General features: G+C 39.1%; 1 protein-coding gene across 1 annotated transcript in view; it reads left to right on the forward strand.

The window, feature by feature from the left end:
• Positions 1–21,727, forward strand: part of SYNE1 (spectrin repeat containing nuclear envelope protein 1) — a 454,522-nt gene that overhangs the window by 71,715 nt on the left and 361,080 nt on the right. The window contains exon 3 of the mRNA XM_028103363.2: positions 19,363–19,424. Coding sequence (XP_027959164.1) covers positions 19,363–19,424 — 62 coding nt within the window. The remainder of the gene's footprint in view (positions 1–19,362; positions 19,425–21,727) is intronic.

Here is a 21,727-nt window from a genome sequence, read left to right on the forward strand (position 1 = left end):
CATACAAGTAAATGCCTTTGTTTCAGTTAGCTCTCACTTTAACAAACCACTTCAAACTTAAAATAATCATAATTCATCATTTTTCATGATCTGTGGGTTAGTTCACTAATCCACAGTTAAATATGGATGGTTTCCTAAGGACATATGTGTAAGACAGCATGCCAGGTGGTGACTTAGTCTCTAGGGATATAATGATGGGGACGTGCTTTCTTGCCACGAGGAATTTGTGATCATGTATGTATGCAGGTGTGAGAGAGAAGAGGTAAGAGGTGCATCCGTCTTGAATCCCTAGGCCTCAATTTTCTGGCTTCATCTGGGATGAGTTTATCTGCAGGGTTGGCTGAACTAGGTGCAAAATGACCTCACCCGCGTGTCTGGCAGTTGGCTCTGGCTATACGATAGGGCCTCTCAGTTCCTTTCCACATGGACTCCTGCCCTCCCATATAGACTGCTTTCCTTATATGGTGGTCTTAAGACAGAAATCCGAGATAGCCAAAACAGAAAGTACAGGACTTCTTAAGGCCTAGAATCAGATGGCATAAAGTCATCTCTACTGTATTATTGATGAAAGCAAGGATAATACAAGATCAGATTCAAGGAGAGGGGAAATCAGTTCTATCCTTTGATGAGAGAAAGAGTGAAGTCACCTTGCAAAAGAGGATGCATATTGGGACCAGAGAATTTTGTGGCCATAATTTAAAAATATGTCCTCTGGTTGCTATTATTTATATTCTTTCTACTTCAAAATATATTCACCTCCTCTCAAGACCCTGAAAATCTCATCCAATGATGTCGACAAGCTCCAAATCCAGTGTCATGTGGTCTGCTTTGGTCCACATACAAATGAGGCTCCTCAGGTATAATTCTTCTCAACCCTCAGGCCTATAAACTAAAAAGAGAAGTGACTACACCCTATTCATCCAATATGCAATGATGAGACAGGGGATTGAACTAGATGTCTGTTCAAATGATGGAAAAGAGGTAACAATCATGGTCTGAAATAGTTCCAAAATCCAGCTGGCACATGTGGCTAGTCCCTTCAGTCTGGGGCCAGTGATATTCCCTGTCTTTTTGAGAAGAAGTGGCCCGTGTTATGGCTGATAGTCTTCTCAGCCTTCTTACTAGTCATATAAAGTTGTGATTCCCAAGTCTTGTCTTCATTTTCAACTGTCCTGTTCCTTTAGTGCAAGGTAGTGGTGTTTTTGCTTAATAGATTTGTTGACTTGGGGCGCCTGGGTCGCTCCGTTGGTTGAGCATTTGACTCTTGATTTCAGCTCAGATGATGATCTCAGGGCTGTGAGATGGAGCCCCAAATTCCATCCTGTGCTTAGCATGGAGCCTGCTTGTCCCTCTCCCTCCCTCCTCTCGCACTCTTTCTCTCTCCCTCTCTCTCTCAAATAAATAGTCTAACAGATTTGTTGACTTCCTAAAAATCGGCTTGGAGTTCATTCTGTGCCACTCGAATCCAAAATTCATTTTTTTAAAAGATTTGTTTATGTATTTATTTGAGAGAGAGTGTGTGTGCACGAGCAGGGGAAGCGGCAGAAAGAGAGGGAGAGACTCTCCAGCAGACTCCCCACTGAATGCAGAGCCCAGTACTGGGCTCGGTCTCATGGCTCTGAGATCATGACCTGAGCCGAAATCGAGTCCAACGCTTAACTAACCGAGCCATCCAAGAGCTCCTCAAATCAAAAATTTAAAAAAAAATTTTGGACCACAGGTAAGGCTGCTGTGGGCAGTGCCCTTAAGATTCTTAGAAGCTGGTTTGTCTAGTTGAGAAGGTCAAGTAGGCACTACCTTTCATCTTTATGAGTTCTTAAAAATGGGTCTTATAGTCACACTCTTGATTTATTGTTACGCTGAAGCTACTTTTTACTTTGCAAATGTTTTTCCAGGAAGGACGGGGAATAACAATTTTCTAATCCAACGCAAATGAAAAAGTGCCTTCCTTGGTTCATCTCTTCTCTTTCGGTACCTCATAAGAAGGCAGTTGATGCTTTCAGCTTTCTGCAGGGAAACCTCTCTAGCCAAATGTGCAAGTTCAAGTTACTGCCGATGACAGAGTATATCATACATAAAATATATGTGGCTCTCCTGATCTCCGAGAGCAGTGCACTGCTGTCCTTTCAGTCTCTACCAACAGTCTCTTTGGGTCCTTCCAGCCTCCTTCCCACTTGGCCCCAAGGCCAACACCACATGTTTTCGATTTTTGCTAAAGCAGCACTATATTCCCAGTAGCAGTTTCTCTTTCACTTAGTTTTTGCTAAACCACCACCAAAACTTAGTGGCTTAAAGCAGTAACACATTATGGGCTGTGGGTGGGTTGGCTGTTTCCTCTGCTGGCTGCGCCTGGGCTCATTGACACGGGTGCATTCAGCTGGAGGATTAGTAGGACCAGTACGTCCACTGACTTGGATGTCTGGTGACTGGTGCGGGCTGTCACCTGCCTCAGTTCTCTTCAACGTGACCTCTTCCCTCTAGGATGCTAGATGACTTCCTGTGTGTGGTCTCAGGGTAAAGTTCTAAGAGCCAAAATGGAGCCGCAAGGCTTTTCAAGGCCCCGCCTCAGAAGTCATATAAAATCACGTCAGCCACATTAATGGTCAAAGCAAGTCTCAAGACCAAGCTAGATTCAAGGGGTGGGGAAACCCACTCTAGGTGCTCATAGGAGGCACAGCAAAACCAGATTGCAAAGGGTAAGATGATCAGGATAAGAGGAGTTTGTGTACGTATTTTGTAATCAGCCACAGCTTGGTTTTGTAAATTTTTTTTTTCATTTATATGTTTAACTTACAAATCTAAACACTGGGTAATTACAAACTCTATTTCACATGTTGACATAGTCAACATATTGTAAACCCTATCCATGTATGACAAAGCTAGTGTAGATCTACAATTGGGACCATGTAATTCTGATCCCAAAACCAATAATTTGATTGAGGCCATCTCACTGTGGCTCTCGTTTAGTTAGGAATGACTACATTGTCATCCTGTGTTTCTGTTGTCTTTTCCTTCGTAGCCATGACATTTGGTTGTGTCAAAAAGTTCAATCTACTTTCTATAAAATTTCTTTCCAACTTTTTACTGAGGTGAATTCATCTGCATCAGAAATAATGAAAAAACTTTATTAAATATAGCTAAGAAATTATGATTTGAAATTTTTGTTTTAAATTAGCATCTATATTTTAGGTAACTAAAATCTGTAAGAATTTTATTTAAGCCATCGTTGTCATTAAAGTACCTAAAGAATAAAATGATAATCTGCAGAAAACAAAAAAGTTAACCATAACCTATTGTAAGCCTCCAATGTATTAATATATGATACAGTAACATTTTTGTAAAAGATAGCTATTTCAGACTTAACAATTATATATACTTATTTAAACAGTCTTTATTGTTGGTATTTTTATATTAACATGATATCAATTAAGGGTGGATACACCCAAAAATTCAGTACTTTGATCGTTATGATTGTTCATGACTCTGATAAAAATATACATCTTAAAAAATATATATGTATATATATATACATCTTTATGTGCATACCCATTTATGAAATGCTCTATCTCAGAGATAAGTTCTTATAGAAGATTTGTTAAATATATTGAAATAGTCTAATTTCAATTACTGTTAGTATTTTTAAAAACACCATCTGTTAGGTGGCACCTGAGTGGCTCAGTTGGGTACGCATGTGCCTTCTTCGGCTCAGGTCATGATCCTGGGGTCCTGGGATCGAGCCCCACGTCGGGCTCCCTGCTCAGCGGGGAGCCCGCTTCTCCCTCTCTCTCTGCCCCTCCCGCCCCCCCTTGTGCTCGCGCTCTCTCTCAAGTAAAAAAATAAAATCTTTAAAACAAACAAAAATCTCACCATCTGTTAGAAGGACATTGCATATATTTTAATTTATTTTAATTTAAATTGCTATTTAAAAGCTAATGACCATCGGACTCTCTTTCACAGTTTTACATATTATATATGGTAAAATGAAAATATAATTAACATGTTTGTAGGCAGCAAAATTTTCATGATTGATTGCAAAGTCTCCAAATAACCCAGGCCACTTTTTACTGTGGCCTCTTTGCTTATGTGTAAGTCACTTGGGACAAACAAGAGTTGTGCAAAATCATCAAGTCACTGTTACTATGACTCATTAGGAGGAAAACTGTTGATTATAGTCAGGTGTGACAGTTTGTTAATGGTCAAATTTAATCACTGTTGCTAAATTGGACTTCATTTCTGCATGTGTCATGATCTTATCCTGAAATGGCAAAATACCTTAAAAATATATAACAGGACAAAGAAATAAAGAAATTGAATGTCAGAGCCAGCTCCCTTCATCTTTCACTCATTTCTAGAGAGGGATAGTGCCGTGGAATTTTGGGATTATTTCTTATAACAGCATTACCCAGGACCATGCTTGTACAATAGAGTTCCTGTATAGACCTTTTTTAAAAAAATTAATTTATTTTTTTATTATTATGTTAATCACCATACATTACATCATTAGTTTTTGATGTAGTGTTCCATGATTCATTGTTTGTGTATAACACCTTTCTTAAGGCCTAACGGCTTCCAACTCTTGGGTCTGTTGGACCAACTGCCTTTGAAACGGAACCAGTGATGGGGACCTCAAGGGTGAAGAACTTGATTTCCATAACTAGTTTTCTTTTTTTCCCCTCATACAGTCTGCCTTTAGAAAGAAATCAAGATTCAAATTTAGAGGAGAGGAGAGTTTGAGCTGCCTTTGCCCAGTAATACCTGGATCAAAACCTGGCCTTAAATTGCAGCCTATTACAGGCTCTTATCTGTGGAGCACCCACCTCCCAATCTAGCTTCTGAATTCTCACCTCTCCTTTGTGCTGATGCTGCCATCTTACCAGACATTTCATGATGCATTTGCAATGCATCTGAAGCCTGCTGCTTCTCTTTCCTTCCTTGGTTAGTGACATCATTATGCAGTTACCTATGATAAAAATCTAGAAAACACCCCTAACTCCTGTCGGTCTACTTCTGACAGTTACCGGGCAGCCATCTCATGCACCTCATGCACCTCACGCATCTCATGCACTGTGCAGCCATTTCATGTCCCTCTTAGCACATCCTGAGAACAGAATTCATCCCTACCTTAAACATGTGTTCTGCTAGTATATTCCCAAATATCCTCCCTGCTCCCAGCCTCTTCTCCCTTCAATTAAGCCTCTATACCGCCATTGGAATATATATTTCTGTGTCTCAGGTCTCATATGATCATGTCTTTCTCCTGTCCAGAACTGTTGGTGGCTCCCTATTGTCCATAGATAGAGACCAGACTCCATGGCATGCTATTCAAGGACTTTAATAACCTGATTGTTACCTGTTTTCTAGGCTTACTTCCTTGCTAAGCCTTCTTAAACCCTTTCTACTTATAATTCAGCCAAAACAGATTTTTACTGCCACTTTACTATACCATGCCATGCTTTTAAAACACTGCCTCTTTCTCCTAAAAATTTGTCTACCTGAAAATTTCTACTTACTTGCTGATGTTTGATGTAATGGCACCTCCTTTTTTAGCTTCTCTGAATCTTCCAGCCTGTTCCATTTCCCTATAAGAGAATTACTTGCTCCTGTATTTATATTCCCTCAACATTTTATATGTTCCTCCATTACAGTAGCTGACACAATGCTTTGAGCTCTTATTTACATACTTGTCTCTTCCATTTATTATCAGTTCCTTAGAACAGGACCTGTTTTTTAGTCTCTAGCACTTCCTTAGCAAATGCCTCCATTCATTTCCTTATTAAGCATCTACTAAGCAATCATGAATAAGACAGTGATGGTAAGTCAGATGTGGTCCATGCCATCTCATCTAAAACTTAGATTCTAGTGGTGGAAATGAACAGGCATCCAAAAGATGATGGTATCTTCACTAGATTGATCTTGATTGAGATGAGATATTTGGGAAATAAAACCAACAACAATTCCTTATGAATTTGTCGTGGGGGAGGAGGATAAGTAAAGACCCAAGGATGACCTCCAACTGAGTGGCTTAAGAACTAGGTGGATTTTAGATTGCATTAAGAAAAATTAGGGATTAAGATTTTTTTTATTTTTTTATTGTTATGTTAATCACCATACATTACATCATTAGTTCTTGATGTAGTGTTCCATGATTCATTGTTTGTGCATAACACCCAGTGCTCCACACAGAATGTGCCCTCTTTAATACCCATCACCAGGCCAACCCATCCCCCCACACTCCTCCCCTCTAGAACCCTCAGTTTGTTTCTCAGAGTCTATCCCCTCTCATGGTTCGTCTCCCCCTCCGACTTACTCCCCTTCATTCTTCCCCTCCTGCTATCTTCTTCTTTTTCTTTTTTCTTAACATATGTTGCATTATTTGTTTCAGAAGTACAGATCTGTGATTCAACACTCTTGCACAATTCACAGCGCTCACCATAGCACATACCCTCCCCAATGTCTGTCACTCAGCCACCCCATCCCTCCCACCCCCGACCACTCCAGCAACCCTCAGTTTGTTTCTTGAGATTAAGAATTCCTCATATCAGTGAGGTCATATGATACATGTCTTTCTCTGATTGACTTATTTCACTCAGCATAACACCCTCCAGTTCCATCCACGTCATTGCAAATGGCAAGATCTCATTCCTTTTGATGGCTGCATAATATTCCAGTGTGTGTGTGTGTGTGTGTGTGTGTGTGTGTGTGTGTGTGTGTGTGTGTGTGTATATACCACTTCTTCTTTATGCATTCATCTGTCGATGGACATCTTGGCTCTTTCCACAGTTTGGCTATTGTGGACATTGCTGCTATAAACATTGGGGTGCACATACCCCTTCGGATCCCTACATTTGTATCTTTGTGGTAAATACCCAGTAGTGCAATTGCTGGATCGTATGGTAGCTCTATTTTCAACTGTTTGAGGAACCTCCATACTGTTTTCCAGAGGGGTTGCACCAGCTTGCATTCCCACCAACAGTGTAGGAGGGTTCCCCTTTCTCCGCATCCCTGCCAACATCTGTCGTTTCCTGAGTGTTAATTTTAGCCATTCTGACTGGTGTGAGGTGGTATCTCACAGAGGTTTTGATTTGGATTTCCCTGACGCCGAGCGATGTTGAGCAGTTTTTCATGTGTCTGTTGGCCATTTGGATGTCTTTTTTGGAAAAATGTCTGTTCATGTCTTCTGCCCATTTCTTGATTGGATTATTTGTTCTTTGGGTGTTGAGTTTGATAAGTTCTTTATAGATTTTGGATACTAGCCCTTTATCTGATAGGTCATTTGCAAATATTTTCTCCCATTCTGTCGGTTGTCTTTTGGTTTTGTGGACTGTTTCTTTTGCTGTGCAAAAGCTTTTTATCTCGATGAAATCCCAGTGGTTCATTTTTGCCCTTGCTTCCCTTGCCTTTGGCGACGTTTCTAGGAAGAAGTTGCTGCAGCTGAGGTCGAAGAGGTTGCTGCCTGTGTTCTCCTTTAGGATTTTGATGGACTCCTGTCTCACGTTTAGGTCTTTCTACCATTTGGAGTCTATTTTTGTGTGTGGTGTAAGAAAATGGTCCAGTTTCATTCTTCTGCATGTGGCTGTCCAATTTTCCCAACACCATTTGTTGAAGAGACTGTGTTTTTTCCATTGGACATTCTTTCCTGCTTTGTCGAAGATTAGTTGACCATAGAGTCGAGGGTCCATTTCTGGGCTCTCGATTCTGTTCCATTGATCGATGTGTCTGTTTCTGTGCCAGTACCATAATGTCTTGATGATGACAGCTTTGTAATAGAGCTGGAAGTCCGGAATTGTGATGCCTCCAGCTTTGCTTTTCTTTTTCAACATTCCTCTGGCTATTCGGGGTCTCTTCTGGTTCCATACAAATTTTAGGATTATTTGTTCCATTTCTTTGAAAAAAGTGGATGGTATTTTGATGGGGATTGCATTGAATGTGTAGATTGCTCTAGGTAGCATTGACATCTTCACAATGTTTGTTCTTCCAATCCATGAGCATGGAACATTTTTCCATTTCTTTGTGTCTTCTTCAATTTCTTTCCTGAGTATTTTATAGTTTTCTGAGTACAGATCCTTTGCCTCTTTGGTTAAATTTATTCCTAGGTATCTTATGGTTTTGGGTGCAATTGTAAATGGGATCGACTCCTTGATTTGTCTCTCTTCTGTCTTGTTGTTGGCGTATAGGAATGCCACTGATTTCTGTGCATTGATTTTATAGCCTGCTACTTGACTGAATTCCTGTATGAGTTCTACCAGTTTTGGGGTGGAGTCTTTTGGGTTTTCCACATGCAGTATCATATCATCTGCAAAGAGTGAGAGTTTGACTTCCTCTTTGCCGATTTGGATGCCTTTGATTTCTTTTTGTTGTCTGATTGCTGTGGCTAGGACTTCTAATACTATGTGGAATAGCAGTGGTGATAGTGGACATCCCTGCTGCGTTCCTTACCTTAGGGGAAAAGCTCTCAGCTTTTCCCCATTGAGAATGATATTCGCTGTAGGTTTTTCATAGATGGCTTTTATGATGTTGAGGTATGTACCCTCTGTCCCTATACTCTGAAGAGTTTTGATCAAGAAAGGATGCTGCAGTTTGTCAAATGCTTTTTCTGCATCTATTGAGAGGATCATATGATTCTAGTTCTTTCTTTTGTTAATGTATTGTATCATGTTGATTGATTTGCGGATGTTGAACCAGCCTTGCAGCCCAGGGATAAATCCCACTTGGTCATGGTGAATAATCCTTTTAATGTACTGTTGGATCCTATTGGCTAGTATTTTGGTGAGAATTTTTGCATCCGTGTTCATCAAGGATATTGGTCTGTAATTCTCCTTTTTGATGGGGTCTTTGTCTGGTTTGGGGATCAAGGTAATGGTGGCCTCATAAAATGAGTTTGGAAGTTTTCCTTCCATTTCTATTTTTTGGAACAGTTTCAGGAGAATAGGTATTAATTCTTCTTTAAATGTCTGATAGAATTCCCCTGGGAAGCCATCTGGCCCTGGGCTTTTGTTTCTTGGGAGATGTTTGATGACTGCTTCAATTTCCTTAGTGGTTATAGGTCTGTTCAGGTTTTCTGTTTCTTCCTGGTTCAATTTTGGTAGTTGATACATCTCTAGGAACGTACCCATTTCTTCCAGGTTATCTAATTTGCTGGCATAGAGTTGCTCATAATATGTTCTTATAATTGTTTGTATTTCTTTGGTGTTGGTTGTGATCTTTCCGCTTTCATTCATGATTTTGTTGATTTGGGTCATTTCTCTTTTCTTTTGCATAATTCTGGCCAGGGGTTTAGCAATCTTGTTCATTCTTTCAAAGAACCAGCTCCTAGTTTCGTGGATCTGTTCTACTGTTCTTTTGGTTTCTATTTCATTGATTTCTGCTCTGATCTTTATGATTTCTCCTCTCCTGCTGGGTTTAGGCTTTATTTGCTGTTCTTTCTCCAGCTCCTTTAGGTGTAGGGTTAGGTTGTGTATTTGAGACCTTTCTTGTTTCTTGAGAAAGGCTTCTATTGCTATATACTTTCCTCTCAGGACTGCCTTTGCTGTATCCCAAGGATTTTGAACAGTTGTGTTTTCATTTTCATTGGTTTCCATGAATTTTTTTAATTCTTCTTTTATTTCCTGGTTGACCCATTCATTCTTCAGTAGGATGCTCTTTAGCCTCCATGTATTTGAGTTCTTTCTGGCTTTCCTCTTGTGATTGAGTTCTAGTTTCAAAGCATTGTGGTCTGAAAATATGCAGGGAATAGTCCCAATCTTTTGGTACCGGTTGAGACCTGATTTGTGACCTAGGATGTGATCTAGTCTGGGGAATGTTCCATGGGCACTAGAGAAGAATGTGTATTCCGTTGCTTTGGGATGGAATGTTCTGAATATGTCTGTGAAGTCCATTTGGTCCAGTGTGTCGTTTAAAGTCTTTATGTCCTTGTTGATCTTTTGCTTAGATGATATGTCCATTTCAGTCAGGGGGTGTTAAAGTCCCCCACTATTATTGTATTGTTCTCAATGTGTTTCTTTGCTTTTGTTATTAATTGCCTTATATAATTGGCTGCTCCCATGTTAGGGGCATACAGATTTACAATTGTTAGATCTTCTTGTTGGATGGACCCTTTAAGTAGGATATAGTGTCCTTCCTCATCTCTTATTACAGTCTTTGTTTTAAAATCTTATTTGTCTGATATAAGGATTGCCACCCCAGCTTTCCTTTGGTGTCCATTAGCATGGTAAATGGTTTTCCACCCCCTCACTTTCAATCTGGGGGTGTCTTTGGGTCTAAAATGAGTCTCTTGCAGACAGCATATCGATGGGTCTTGTGTTTTAATCCAATCTGATAGCCTGTGTCTTTTGACTGGGGCATTTAGCCCATTTACATTCAGGGTAACTATTGAAAGGTATGAATTTAGTGCCATTGTATTGCCTGTAAGGTGACTGTGACTGTATATTGTCTGTGTTCTTTTCTGATCTATGGTGCTTTTAGGCTCTCTCTTTGCTTAGAGGACCCCTTTCAATATTTCTTGGAGGGCTGGTTTCGTGTTTGCAAATTCCTTTAGTTTTTGTTTGTCCTGGAAGCTTTTTATCTCTCCTTCAATTTTCAGTGAAAGCCTAGCTGGATATAGTATTCTTGGCTGCATATTTTTCTCGTTTAGTGCTCTGAAGATATCATGCCAGTCCTTTCTGGCCTGCCAGGTCTCTGTGGATCGGTCTGTTGCCAATCTATTATTTTTAGCATTGTGGGTTACATATCTCTTCTCCCGAGCTGCTTTCAGGATTTTCTTTTTGTCTCTGAGACTCGTAAGTTTTACTATTGGATGTCGGGGTGTTGACCTATTTTTATTGATTTTGAGAGGGGTTCTCTGTGCCTCCTGGATTTTGATGCCTGTTTCCTTCCTCACATTAGGGAAGTTCTCTGCTATTATTTGCTCCAGTATACCTTCTGCCCCTCTCTTTCTTTCTTCTTCTTCTGGGATCCCAATTATTCTAATGTTGTTTCGTCTTATCGTATCACTTATTTCTCGAATTCTGCCCTCATGATCCTGTAGTTGTTTCTCTCTCTTTTTCTCAGCCTCTTTATTTTCCATCATTTGGTCTTCTATATCGCTGATTGTCTCTTCTGCCTCATTTATCCTAGCAGTTAGTGCCCCCGTATCTGATTGCACCTCTTTAATAGCCTTTTTGATTTCGACTTCTTAGATTTTAGTTCTTTTATTTCTCCAGAAAGGGTTTCTCTAATAACCTCCATGCTTTTTTCAAGCCCAGCTAGTATCTTTAGTGTCATGATTCTGAACTCTAGGTCCGACATCGAACTAATGTCCATATTGAGTAGGTCCCTGGCTGACGGTACTATCTCTTGTTCTTTTTGCTGAGGTGATTTTTTTCGTCTTGTCATTTTGTCCAGAGCACAATAGATGAATGAGAGAACAAAATGCTAACATGCTAACAACGTCCCCAGCAAATATACTCTATACAAATCAGAAAAGACCTGTAACCAGGGGAAAAGAAAGGGAAAGAAAGAAAAAAGAAAGAGAAAAGAAAGAAAAGAAAAAAAAAAACAAAAAGATAAATACAAAAACAGAACAATACGAAAAAAACTGAATATGATCAAATATCAGGCTAGTGCATAGATCAGTGCCACACACTAGATTTTGGGCGTATTTTGGTCTGTTAGAAAAAAAAGTGCCTCCTAAAATTTTAAAGGAAGAAAGACTTATATATGTACAAAATAAGGGTTGATACAATGAAGGGATGGAAGGTGACTCTAAAGATGAAAATTATAAAAGATTTTATAAAAGGAATTAATACGATAAGAAGTTGTTTGAAAAAAGAAAGAAGATTTAAAAAAAAAAAGAAAGAAAAAGAAAAAAAAAGGAGAGAATGTGGTCAGGCAGGAGACTAGAACAATGCCATACACTGGTGATTTAGTGTATATTTTGATCTGTTAGAAGAAACTGTATCTCAAAATTTTAAAGAGAGAACAACTTAAATATATATATGCCAAAAATAAGGGTAACTACTATGAAGGGATAAAATATGACTCTAAAAATGAAAAATAAGAAATGTTTTCTTAAAAAAAGGGATTGAGAACAAATAATCCAATCAAGAAATGGGCAGAAGACATGAACAGACATTTCTCCAGAGAAGACATCCAAATGGCCAACAGGCACATGAAAAAGTGTTCAACATCACTCGGCATCAGGGAAATCCAAATCAAAACCTCAATGAGATACCACCTCACACCCATCAGAATGGCTAAAATTAACAAGTCAGGGAACGACAGATGTTGGCGGGGATGTGGAGAAAGGGGAACCCTCCTACACTCTTGGTGGGAATGCAAGCTGGTGCAACCACTCTGGAAAACAGTATGGAGGTTCCTCAAACAGTTGAAATTAGAGCTACCGTTCGATCCAGCAATTGCACTACTGGGTATTTACCACAAAGATACAAATGTAGGTACCCAAAGGGGTACGTGCACCCCAATGTTTATAGCAGCAATGTCCACAATAGCCAAACTGTGGAAAGAGCCAAGATGCCCATCGACAGATGAATGGATAAAGAAGAGGTGGTATATATACACAATGGAATATTATGCAGCCATCAAAAGGAATGAGATCTTGCCATTTGCAACGACGTGGGTGGAACTGGAGGGTGTTATGCTGAGTGAAATAAGTCAATCAGAGAAAGACATGTATCACATGACCTCACTGATATGAGGAATTCTTAATCTCAGGAAACAAACTGAGTGTTACTGGAGTGGTTGGGGGTGGGAGGGATGAGGTGGCTGGGTGATAGACATTGGGGAGGGTATGTGCTACGGTGAGCGCTGTGAATTGTGCAAGAGTGTTGAATCACAGATCTGTACTTCTGAAACAAATAACGCAACATATTTTAAGAAAAAAGAAAAAGAAGAAGATAACAGGAGAGGAAGAAAAGGGGAGTATGTCAGAGGGGGAGACGAACCATGAGAGATGATGGACTCTGAAAAACAAACTGAGGGTTCTAGAGGGGAGGGGGTAGGGGGATGGGTTAGCCTGGTGATGGGTATTGAGGAGGGCACGTTCTGCATGGAGCACTGGGTGTTATGAACAAACAATGAATCATGGAACACTGCACCAAAAACTAATGATGTAATATATGGTGATTAACATAACAATAAAAAATTTAAAAAAAATAAAATAAAAAAAGGGATTGATAAGATGGTTGAAAAAGGGAAAAAGAAAAATTAAAAAAAAAACGTTTAAAAAAATCGACTTTGAAAAACTAATGAATCATGGTAAAAAAGGCATGAATTCTATGTGCAGTATTCCCCTAGTGCTGGAGTTCTCCCGTTCTTGATCGGTAAACTTGGTCTTGGCTTGCTGGCTGTTTGTGCTGATCTTCTGGGGGAGGGGCCTGTTGCCGTGGTTCCCAAATGTCTTTGCCGGAGGCGGAATTGCCCCGCCCTTGTCGGTCCAGGCTAAGTAAGCTGCTTGGGTTTGCTCTCAGGAGCTTTTGTTCCCCGCAAGCTCTGGTACAGCTTTGGAGGACCAGGGTGAAAATGGTGGCCTCCCAATCTCCACTCGGAGGAGCTGAGAACTCGGGGCCCTGCTCCTCAGTGCGCCCCCAGAGAAAAGCAGTCACTCCCATCTCCCTGGTCTCCGGCCGCACTGCGTGCTCACCCGGCCTGTGACCGAGCGTTTCTATCTCTGGCACCCGACCCCGTGTGGAGTCTCCAAACCCAGCAGATCCCTGCGGTGCGCTCCCGCGCCGCTCCTCCTGGGGGAGGAAGGGGAGTCTCCCCGGATCTGCCGCTTGTTGGGTCCCTGCTGGAGGAGCAGTGGCCCGACTGTCACCGATCACAGTTTATGGCCACCTCGAGCTGAGAGCCCGCGCCTCGGCTCCGTCTCTGCAGCCGGCTTCCCTGCTCCAACACCTGGGAGCTCTGCTGCACTCAGGCACCCCCAGTCTTTCTGTGACCCCGAGGGTCCTGAGACCACACTGTCCCGCGAGGTTTCCACCCCCCGCTTAGCCACCGGAGCAACTTCCCTCAGTAGAGCCGACTTCTAAAAGGTCCGATTTTGTGCTCTGCGTCTCTATCACTTGCCAGAAGCGGCCGATGGAGGCCCCCTCCCCCGCCGTCTATCCTCCCGAATATCGCCTCGGATTCACTTCTCTGCACGTCCTACCTTCCAGTGAGTGGTCGCTTCTTTGTTCAGAGAGTTGTTGCTACTCTCTTCTTCAGTCTCCTGTTGAGTTCGTAGGTGTTCAGAATGGTTTGATCCCTATTCAGCTGACTTCCTGAGACCAGACGAAATCCAGGTCTCCTACTCCTCCGCCATCTTGCCTGAATTCATCAGGGATTAGGATTTGTAAACAGGATTAACTTCTTATTCTCTGTGATTCCTAGAACTAGAGATCTAAGTTTATGTTTATGACATAAACAAACTTCTCTGTGTTTACAACTAACATGTATGTTCAGCTAAATGTCTTAATGAATTACTCTGTTTACAATTTTAGTGGAAATATTTAGCATGCATACATGTGGACACTTGGTAAGACCATATCATGTTGTTGTTCTGAAAAGTGTAAGATAGAAAAATCACTATAAGATTAACAGTTACATACACTTAAATAATGCTTTCTCAAATATAACTACATATTCACAAGAACTATAAACCTATATCATGGAGATTAAGTCAGCTCTTCAACAAGTTTATAAAACAGTGCTGTTGTTCATAATGTTGTTTTAATGCAATGTGATAGACATTCATCACATGTTTTATATTACTTCCATGACTGAAACATTTTATGCTATTGGTATCAGATATAATTACCAAATCCTGGGCTAAATTATTTAGATTTTTGTATCAAAAAATGAATATTTGCTGACATGTTTTAGGAATTTTCTTTATTTGGGGAATATAGTAAGTAAAATCAGAAAATATTTACTTAGAATTCAGTTCACTGTGTCTGATACAATGATATAAAAAGTAGACTCTTAGGACCCAATAAACTCTGCTTTTGTAGCCATAATATAAAAAGAAACATGTAGAGAATTTGACACTTACATATATAATGAATGCTACCAAAAAAAAAACCCTCATAATTTGAACTTTCTAAAAAAAGGCCCTTTAGCCAAAGTCTAAATATAAACTCAAGAGATTTATCATCAAAGAAAACTGTTATAATAGCAGTATTGTTTCATTAAAGGTGGGAGTAGTAAAAATATAACAACTTAAAATCAGGAAGTAATATCAATATATTATTACCTAAATTTATGACAACACTATGCTAATTTAAGATTTTAAAACATTTATATCTTGCAACATTAATAAAATTGTGCATAATCTCAAATTGAGTTTAAGATTTTATATATACTCTAGCTGTACCTATAGTCTATTTTATTTTTTTATTTTTTTTAAAGATTTTATTTATTTATTTGACAGAGAGAGAGAGAGAGATAGCAAGAGCAGGAACACAAGCAGGGGGAGTGGGAGAGGGAGAAGCAGGCTTCCTGCGGGGCAGGGAGCCCAATGCGGGGCTTGATCCCAGGGCCCTGGGACCATGACCTGAGCCGAAGGCAGATGCTTAACAACTGAGCCACCCAGGCGCCCCCCCCCATAGTCTATTTTAAACTTAGAATTGGATTTTATATATCATAGAAGTTCTGAATTCCATCAAATCTAGCTTGATTAGTTAAGGTTATTCTGCTGCTACATGACTTTATTTATAGAACTTAAAGATTTTAAGGTCAAACTCAAAGTGATTTAACTATGAATTTATCATTTTAATATGATTAATATTTGATATGACTAATATAATGATTTCTGTGCTCTCCTTGGACTAATACAATGATTTCTGTGCTCTCCTTAGTATAATGGTATAAGAACCTGACTTGTAGAGGTGAACACTTGGGTCTGCCACTGGGTGGCTTTGGAAAAAATGCTTAACTTCCACGTGCCTTGGTTTTCTTATTTGTGAAATGGCATTATGATATTTCTTGCTTGAAGATTTGCTACAAGAATTAAATGAGTTAATAAGTATATATTACATATGATGGTATATAATAATTGGTTTAATTAAAATATAATAGGATCTATATAAAGACATAGAGATAGAAATATCTGTGCCTGGGTATACGTGAAACTAATATAATGCTGTATGTTAATTATACTAGAATTAAAAAAAAAATGGTTCAGAAGAATAAATGGTACCCTGGGCACCTGGGTGGCTCAGTCAGTTAAGCGTCTGCCTTAGGCTCAGGTCATGATCTTAGGGCCCTGGGATCAAGCCCTGTATCAGGCTCCCTGCTCAGCAGGGAGTCTGCTTCTCCCTCTCCCTTTGCCCCTCCCCTCTGCTCCTGATCTCTCTTGCACTCTCTCTCTCTCTCAAATAAATAAATAAAATCTTAAAAAAAAGAATAAACAGTACTCTGACTTTGCCAGGAATATTTCTGTAGGGAAAGAAGACATTAATAATTTTGATGAAGGGATGATTATGTACATGTAGATTCATCCAGAGTATTTGCTTGCTGAGTCATTTGAAACCCAACGATCAATAATTACTTTGATTTGCTGGGGAAATAACACTACTAGAAATAATTAAAAGCATTTGGGACCAGAGGTTAAATTTGCATTATCACTTCCCATACTGCAAATAAGAAGACTTTAAACCATTATGAGTCATATTATGTTACAGCACAGAATTTATATATTATAGATGACAATAAGCTGCTTTTGTGCTAATTGTTTCACTTAGCATTTATTTGCCAAAATGATCACATTTTTGATACAATAAATTATTCTTCATTTTTTCCTTTATGTCTTTCCTTGGTCAAAAAACATACAAAATGGAGTAATATTTTTAAAATTTGTAACCAAAGCATGTCATTTTAGCATTTTAAAACTTACTTTCTATAATTTCCAATAAATTATGTTTTTTTTCCTCTACATTTAGTTGTCGTCTGATGCTCAATGTAACAGACCATTCATATCATGAAAGGTCTAAAAATAAATATTTTGGTTATAGGCAGTTGTATCAGATAACTCAAAGGAAGATATGTAATCCAAAAAAATTTAATAAAGCAAATAAAATTATTAGAATTTAGCTTTCAGCAAAGTTTGACTGGACATTGTCAGGCGTTCATCCAATTCCATTACTTTTTTTCCTTTTCTGAGAACACAGAGAAGCTATATTTCCAGCTTCTTTTGCAGTTCAATTTGAGATTTTATCTGGGTTTTCCAAAAAGATATAGACAGAAATCTGTCTTCTTTCAAACTCAGCCCTTCAATCATCCCATATAATTCTTAAGTTCCTTAAAAACAAACAAAAAAAGAACAAAAATAGATTATCTGTGCCTGGTACATAAAAAGTTTGCCTATCATTATACTCGTTTGTTTTTGTATGTACTTGAAAGTTTAAAAGCACATGCTTAAAGTACATTTGAAATAATGACATTCTGTGAATTCTATGGATATATCCAAAATTTCTCCAAATTAAAATGTTTTGTTATAAATTTTCTTCATTCCTTCATTGAACAGTATTTTTTTGGTCATATTTGTAGGTATTGGGAACAAAGTTACTGTCGTCATAGAGCTTATATTCTCATAGGCAGTTAAATGTTCTCAGCTGAAGCCCAGGAGAGGTCTGCTTCAGGGATATAGATCTGAGCACTATCCCTGAAAGGGTGAGGAATTGGAATGATGTCTTGTTCAACTGTGTTCCTCACAACATCTGGTCTAGTGTTTTACAGACAGTTGACACTTGGTAGATGTTGGTAGAATGAATAGAACTCACCTTTTCTTAAAAGGTGTTAAACTGTCTCCTTTCTCTCTGGCCTTCTTATCTTTATGCCTCTAATTAAAGCCTTTCTGGACCCTACCTTTTTTTTTTTTTTTTTTTTAACCTGATGCGAGTTTTCTCTTGTTTCACAAGAAATTACCACAAACTTAGCAATTTAAAACAGTTTTCAGGGGGTGCCGGGGTGGCTCAGTCAGTGAAGCAGCAGACTCCTGATTTCGGCTCAGGTCATAACCTCAGGGTTTTGAGATTGAGCCCTACGTCGGGCTCCAAGTTGGGTGTGGAGCCTGATTAAAGATTCTCTCTCTCCCTCTGTATCACCCTCCCGCTATCTCCACCTCCTCTCTAAAAAACAAAGAAAACCCCCAAAAAGAAAAGCAACTTTCATTTGTTATCTTCAAATTTTTGTGGGTCCAAAAGCAATGCATAGCTTAGATGCATTCTCTGCTCAGGGTCACACAAGTCTGTAATCAAGCAGACAAATCCGTAATACCAGCTGGGTTGCATTTTTATCCAGAGGCTGAAAGAGGGAAGAATGTACTTTTGAACTCATTTGGGTTGTTAGCAGAGTTCATTTCCTTATGGCTGTGTGACTGAGGGCCCCAGCTTCTTGCTGGCTTTTGGCTAGAGACCATCCTTCACTAAAGGCAGCTTCTTCTTCCCTTCCACATGGCCCTCTCCATGGGCAGTTCACAGCATGGCTCTTTGCTTCTTCAAAGCCAGAAGGAGAATCTCTCATTCTGGTCAACTAAGATGGAATCTAACCTAAAATAACATCTTTAGAGGTGTGACATCCCATCATCTTTGACATATTCTGTTGATTAGAAACAAGTCATAGGTACTGCCTGCAGTTTGCCTACACAAAGGTGTGGACTTCAAGAGGTGGTGGGATCTCCGGGTGCCTGGGTGGCTCAGTTGGTTAAGCGGCTGCCTTCAGCTCAGGTCATGATCCCAGGGTCCTGGGATCGAGCGCCATGTGGGGATCCCTGCTCAGTGGGGAGCCTGCTTCTCCCTCTTCCTCTGCTGCTCCCCCTGCTTGTGCTCTCTCTCTCTCTCTGTCAAATAAATAAATAAAATCTTAAAAAAAAAGGAGTGGTGGGATCTTTGGAGGTCATCCAATCTGGGTGAAGTCCCTGTAATGCCTCACATACACAGCTCTGTCTTATTACATTACCGTATAATCCTCTACTATGCATATGCCCGTGCTTGTCTGTCTCTCCTTCTAGATTTTTCATGGTGGAGACATTGCCCTGTTGTTTTCTATCTCTGCACCTAACATAAAACTTGGCACTCAGTTGGTCTCAGTGAACTTTTTCCAAACAGCTTTACTGAGGTGTAATTGTATTGTGAGCTTTCAATAAGTGAATGAAGGTAAACATAGGGCTAACATATTGAAAATTTTGAAGCATTTGCTGATAATGTTTAAAGGAGTAGTCAAATTGGAGTTGTACTGACACTTCCTTCAAGACAACAATTGGCAAAATGGGTTAGAAGATAAAATAATATTATGATTACTTCTAGACTTTGTAACCCAATGTCTTTTAGGATACAACTTCATGTTATACTGTGTTATCTAACTAGTTTCATTCATTTTTTTTTCTTCTAGATGAGCAAGAGTTAGTACAAAAACGTACTTTCACAAAATGGATCAACTCTCATCTGGCCAAGGTAAAGCAAACTACCTAGAGTTCTATGTTTACTTATTTGGAGCCAATAAATCATTAAATGCCAAGTGTAATAAAGGAACACTGCTGGCACTCTTGACTGTCACTAATACTAATCAATGATATTGGCAGTTCAATCAGTTTAACTGTTGCTTATCTGTGACATTTGCTAACATTGTCTCTGAGAAGAAATGAATGGATAGCTAGAGTCAAGAGCAGTTACTTCATGTCAATTCTGTGAATTCTGATCGAAATAGTTTGTTCAGTTATTTCTAATGTACTAATGTGTATGTCATATAGAAAGGAGAATTTGTGCTCAATTTTTTTTTTTTTTATGCATTTGATTCTATTTGGACCAGAAAGAAGCAAGGAGTGGTCTGTCTTGAGCAAAGAATTTAGTCTGAGTAGATCATGACAGTGTCTGGGCTCCCCTCTTAGGTGCTTCAATAGCAAAGTAACCATGGTGGCAGGACACTAAAAAGACTAATCATTCTGAGATTATCCACACCGACATTAGGTTGTATCAGATGACTGTGTATTTGTACATTGTAATGACTTTGGACAGAAATGCTACTAGAAAACAAATCCCAGTATGGCAATATTATAATAAAATTAGTCTCATATACATGCAGATGAAAAAATATGTGAAATGAAAAACATTGCATTTGTAAAAATAAATATAGACAATAGGACAGTTGTTTGAATTCAGTTAATGGATCCTTTTGCTGGGAGTGGTGCCTACAGAGTGCCAGACATAACCTTATGAGCAGTTTTGATCAGGGACTTCCCCAAAGCCTCTTTTATAGTGCAGGAGCAAACAAAGCATGGCGATTTATTACAGTCCCATTGTACAAATTAACTGCTTCCTGCATGTCTAATCTAGGCTTTGGACACACGAAAATGTTGGTAAGACACTTTCCCAGGCCTTGAGAAGCTCACAGTCCAGTAAAGACAGAAGACTAAACGATGCATCTAGACACAGGATAAACTGGGATTATCTCTCCTATAATCTCTTTCCAAAAGCCCCTTGATGAGAAGGGAATTCTCTCACACAGTGGTTACCCCCAGTATCTGCCCTGTGAAAAGGTAGTAAATGCCCCTGGTGGGGGCTCATCTTCTCTTGTCTTGGCTGGTGCCAGCTGGCCATTACTTTGCTACAGAATTGTCATTAATTGGGGAAGATTATTTTTTTTCCAAAATGAAAATAGAGTTATTGTTTTTTCATATTGTTAAAAAGATTACATGCTAATTGTAAGTAATATTAATGATAAACCTCTTACACGGTGTAAAGAAAGTAGAAATCACCTTAAATCTCACAATAGTGATATAACCATCACTAACGTGTTGATCATTTTTCTACACACAGACACACACAATTTCACAAAAATGGTTGTGTATGCCTCTGTTTTGCTCAGTATATATTTCCATGTTAATAGATACAGAGGTACATAATAAGTTTAATGGCTGAATAGTATTTTATTATAAATATAATTACTTATATATTATGAATCAAAATTAGCCAGTAGCCTATTGATGGTCATTTAAGTGGTTTCCAATTGTTTAATATTATATAAAATACTATATTGAAAGTCCTTGGGCATATTTCTACCTGGAATAAATTTCTAGAAGTAGGTTGATAGTCAACAGATATACATGTTTATAATTTTAATATATGCCAAGAGTTTGTGTGAATGCCCATTTCCTTACACTACGAACACTCTGAGGTTAACCGTGTTTTCTAATCTGATTGGAAAAAATAACTTATAATTAATTTTTTCAGATTTTTAAAAATAGAATTCAAATATCTTTGTGAAAGTTTTTAAAGTAGAATTATTGGGATATGCACATCTATGTACTGAATACTTAAAAAGAAGGGAAAATCTGAACCTAAGCCGTGGCATACAGTATATGAAAGGCCTTTGATTTTCAAAAATGTTTTTATCTTTGTTTTATCATTGTTCAAAGATACTTTACATACTTATGTAATAACTGATTATTGGAATAGGCTCTACCAATGTGCATCATTTCCTTTTCTCTTTTCTAGCCCTGCTTTGTAAATTCACCCCTGTAATTTCCCATCTAAATATCTAAGTCCTACCTTTAATGTGTAGTGCTAGCCCCTCACTCATGAAGTCATTTCTGACCACATGGGAAACAGTGAGCCTGCCCCCCAGCAGATGCTCTAAGCATGGTTGCGGTTGCCCCTGTACCCCTCTTCCAGTGCCATCCCCCTGTCTGCTCTGGTTTTCCTGGTCTAGTAAAGTAGAATCCAAAATCTTAGCACTTCTCCAGAACCTGTAGCATAGG

The sequence above is a fragment of the Eumetopias jubatus genome, unplaced genomic scaffold, assembly GCF_037043125.1.
Source record: "Eumetopias jubatus isolate StellerSeaLion01/CBP00866 unplaced genomic scaffold, mEumJub1_p1.0 scaffold_6, whole genome shotgun sequence".
NCBI lineage: Eukaryota > Metazoa > Chordata > Mammalia > Carnivora > Otariidae > Eumetopias > Eumetopias jubatus.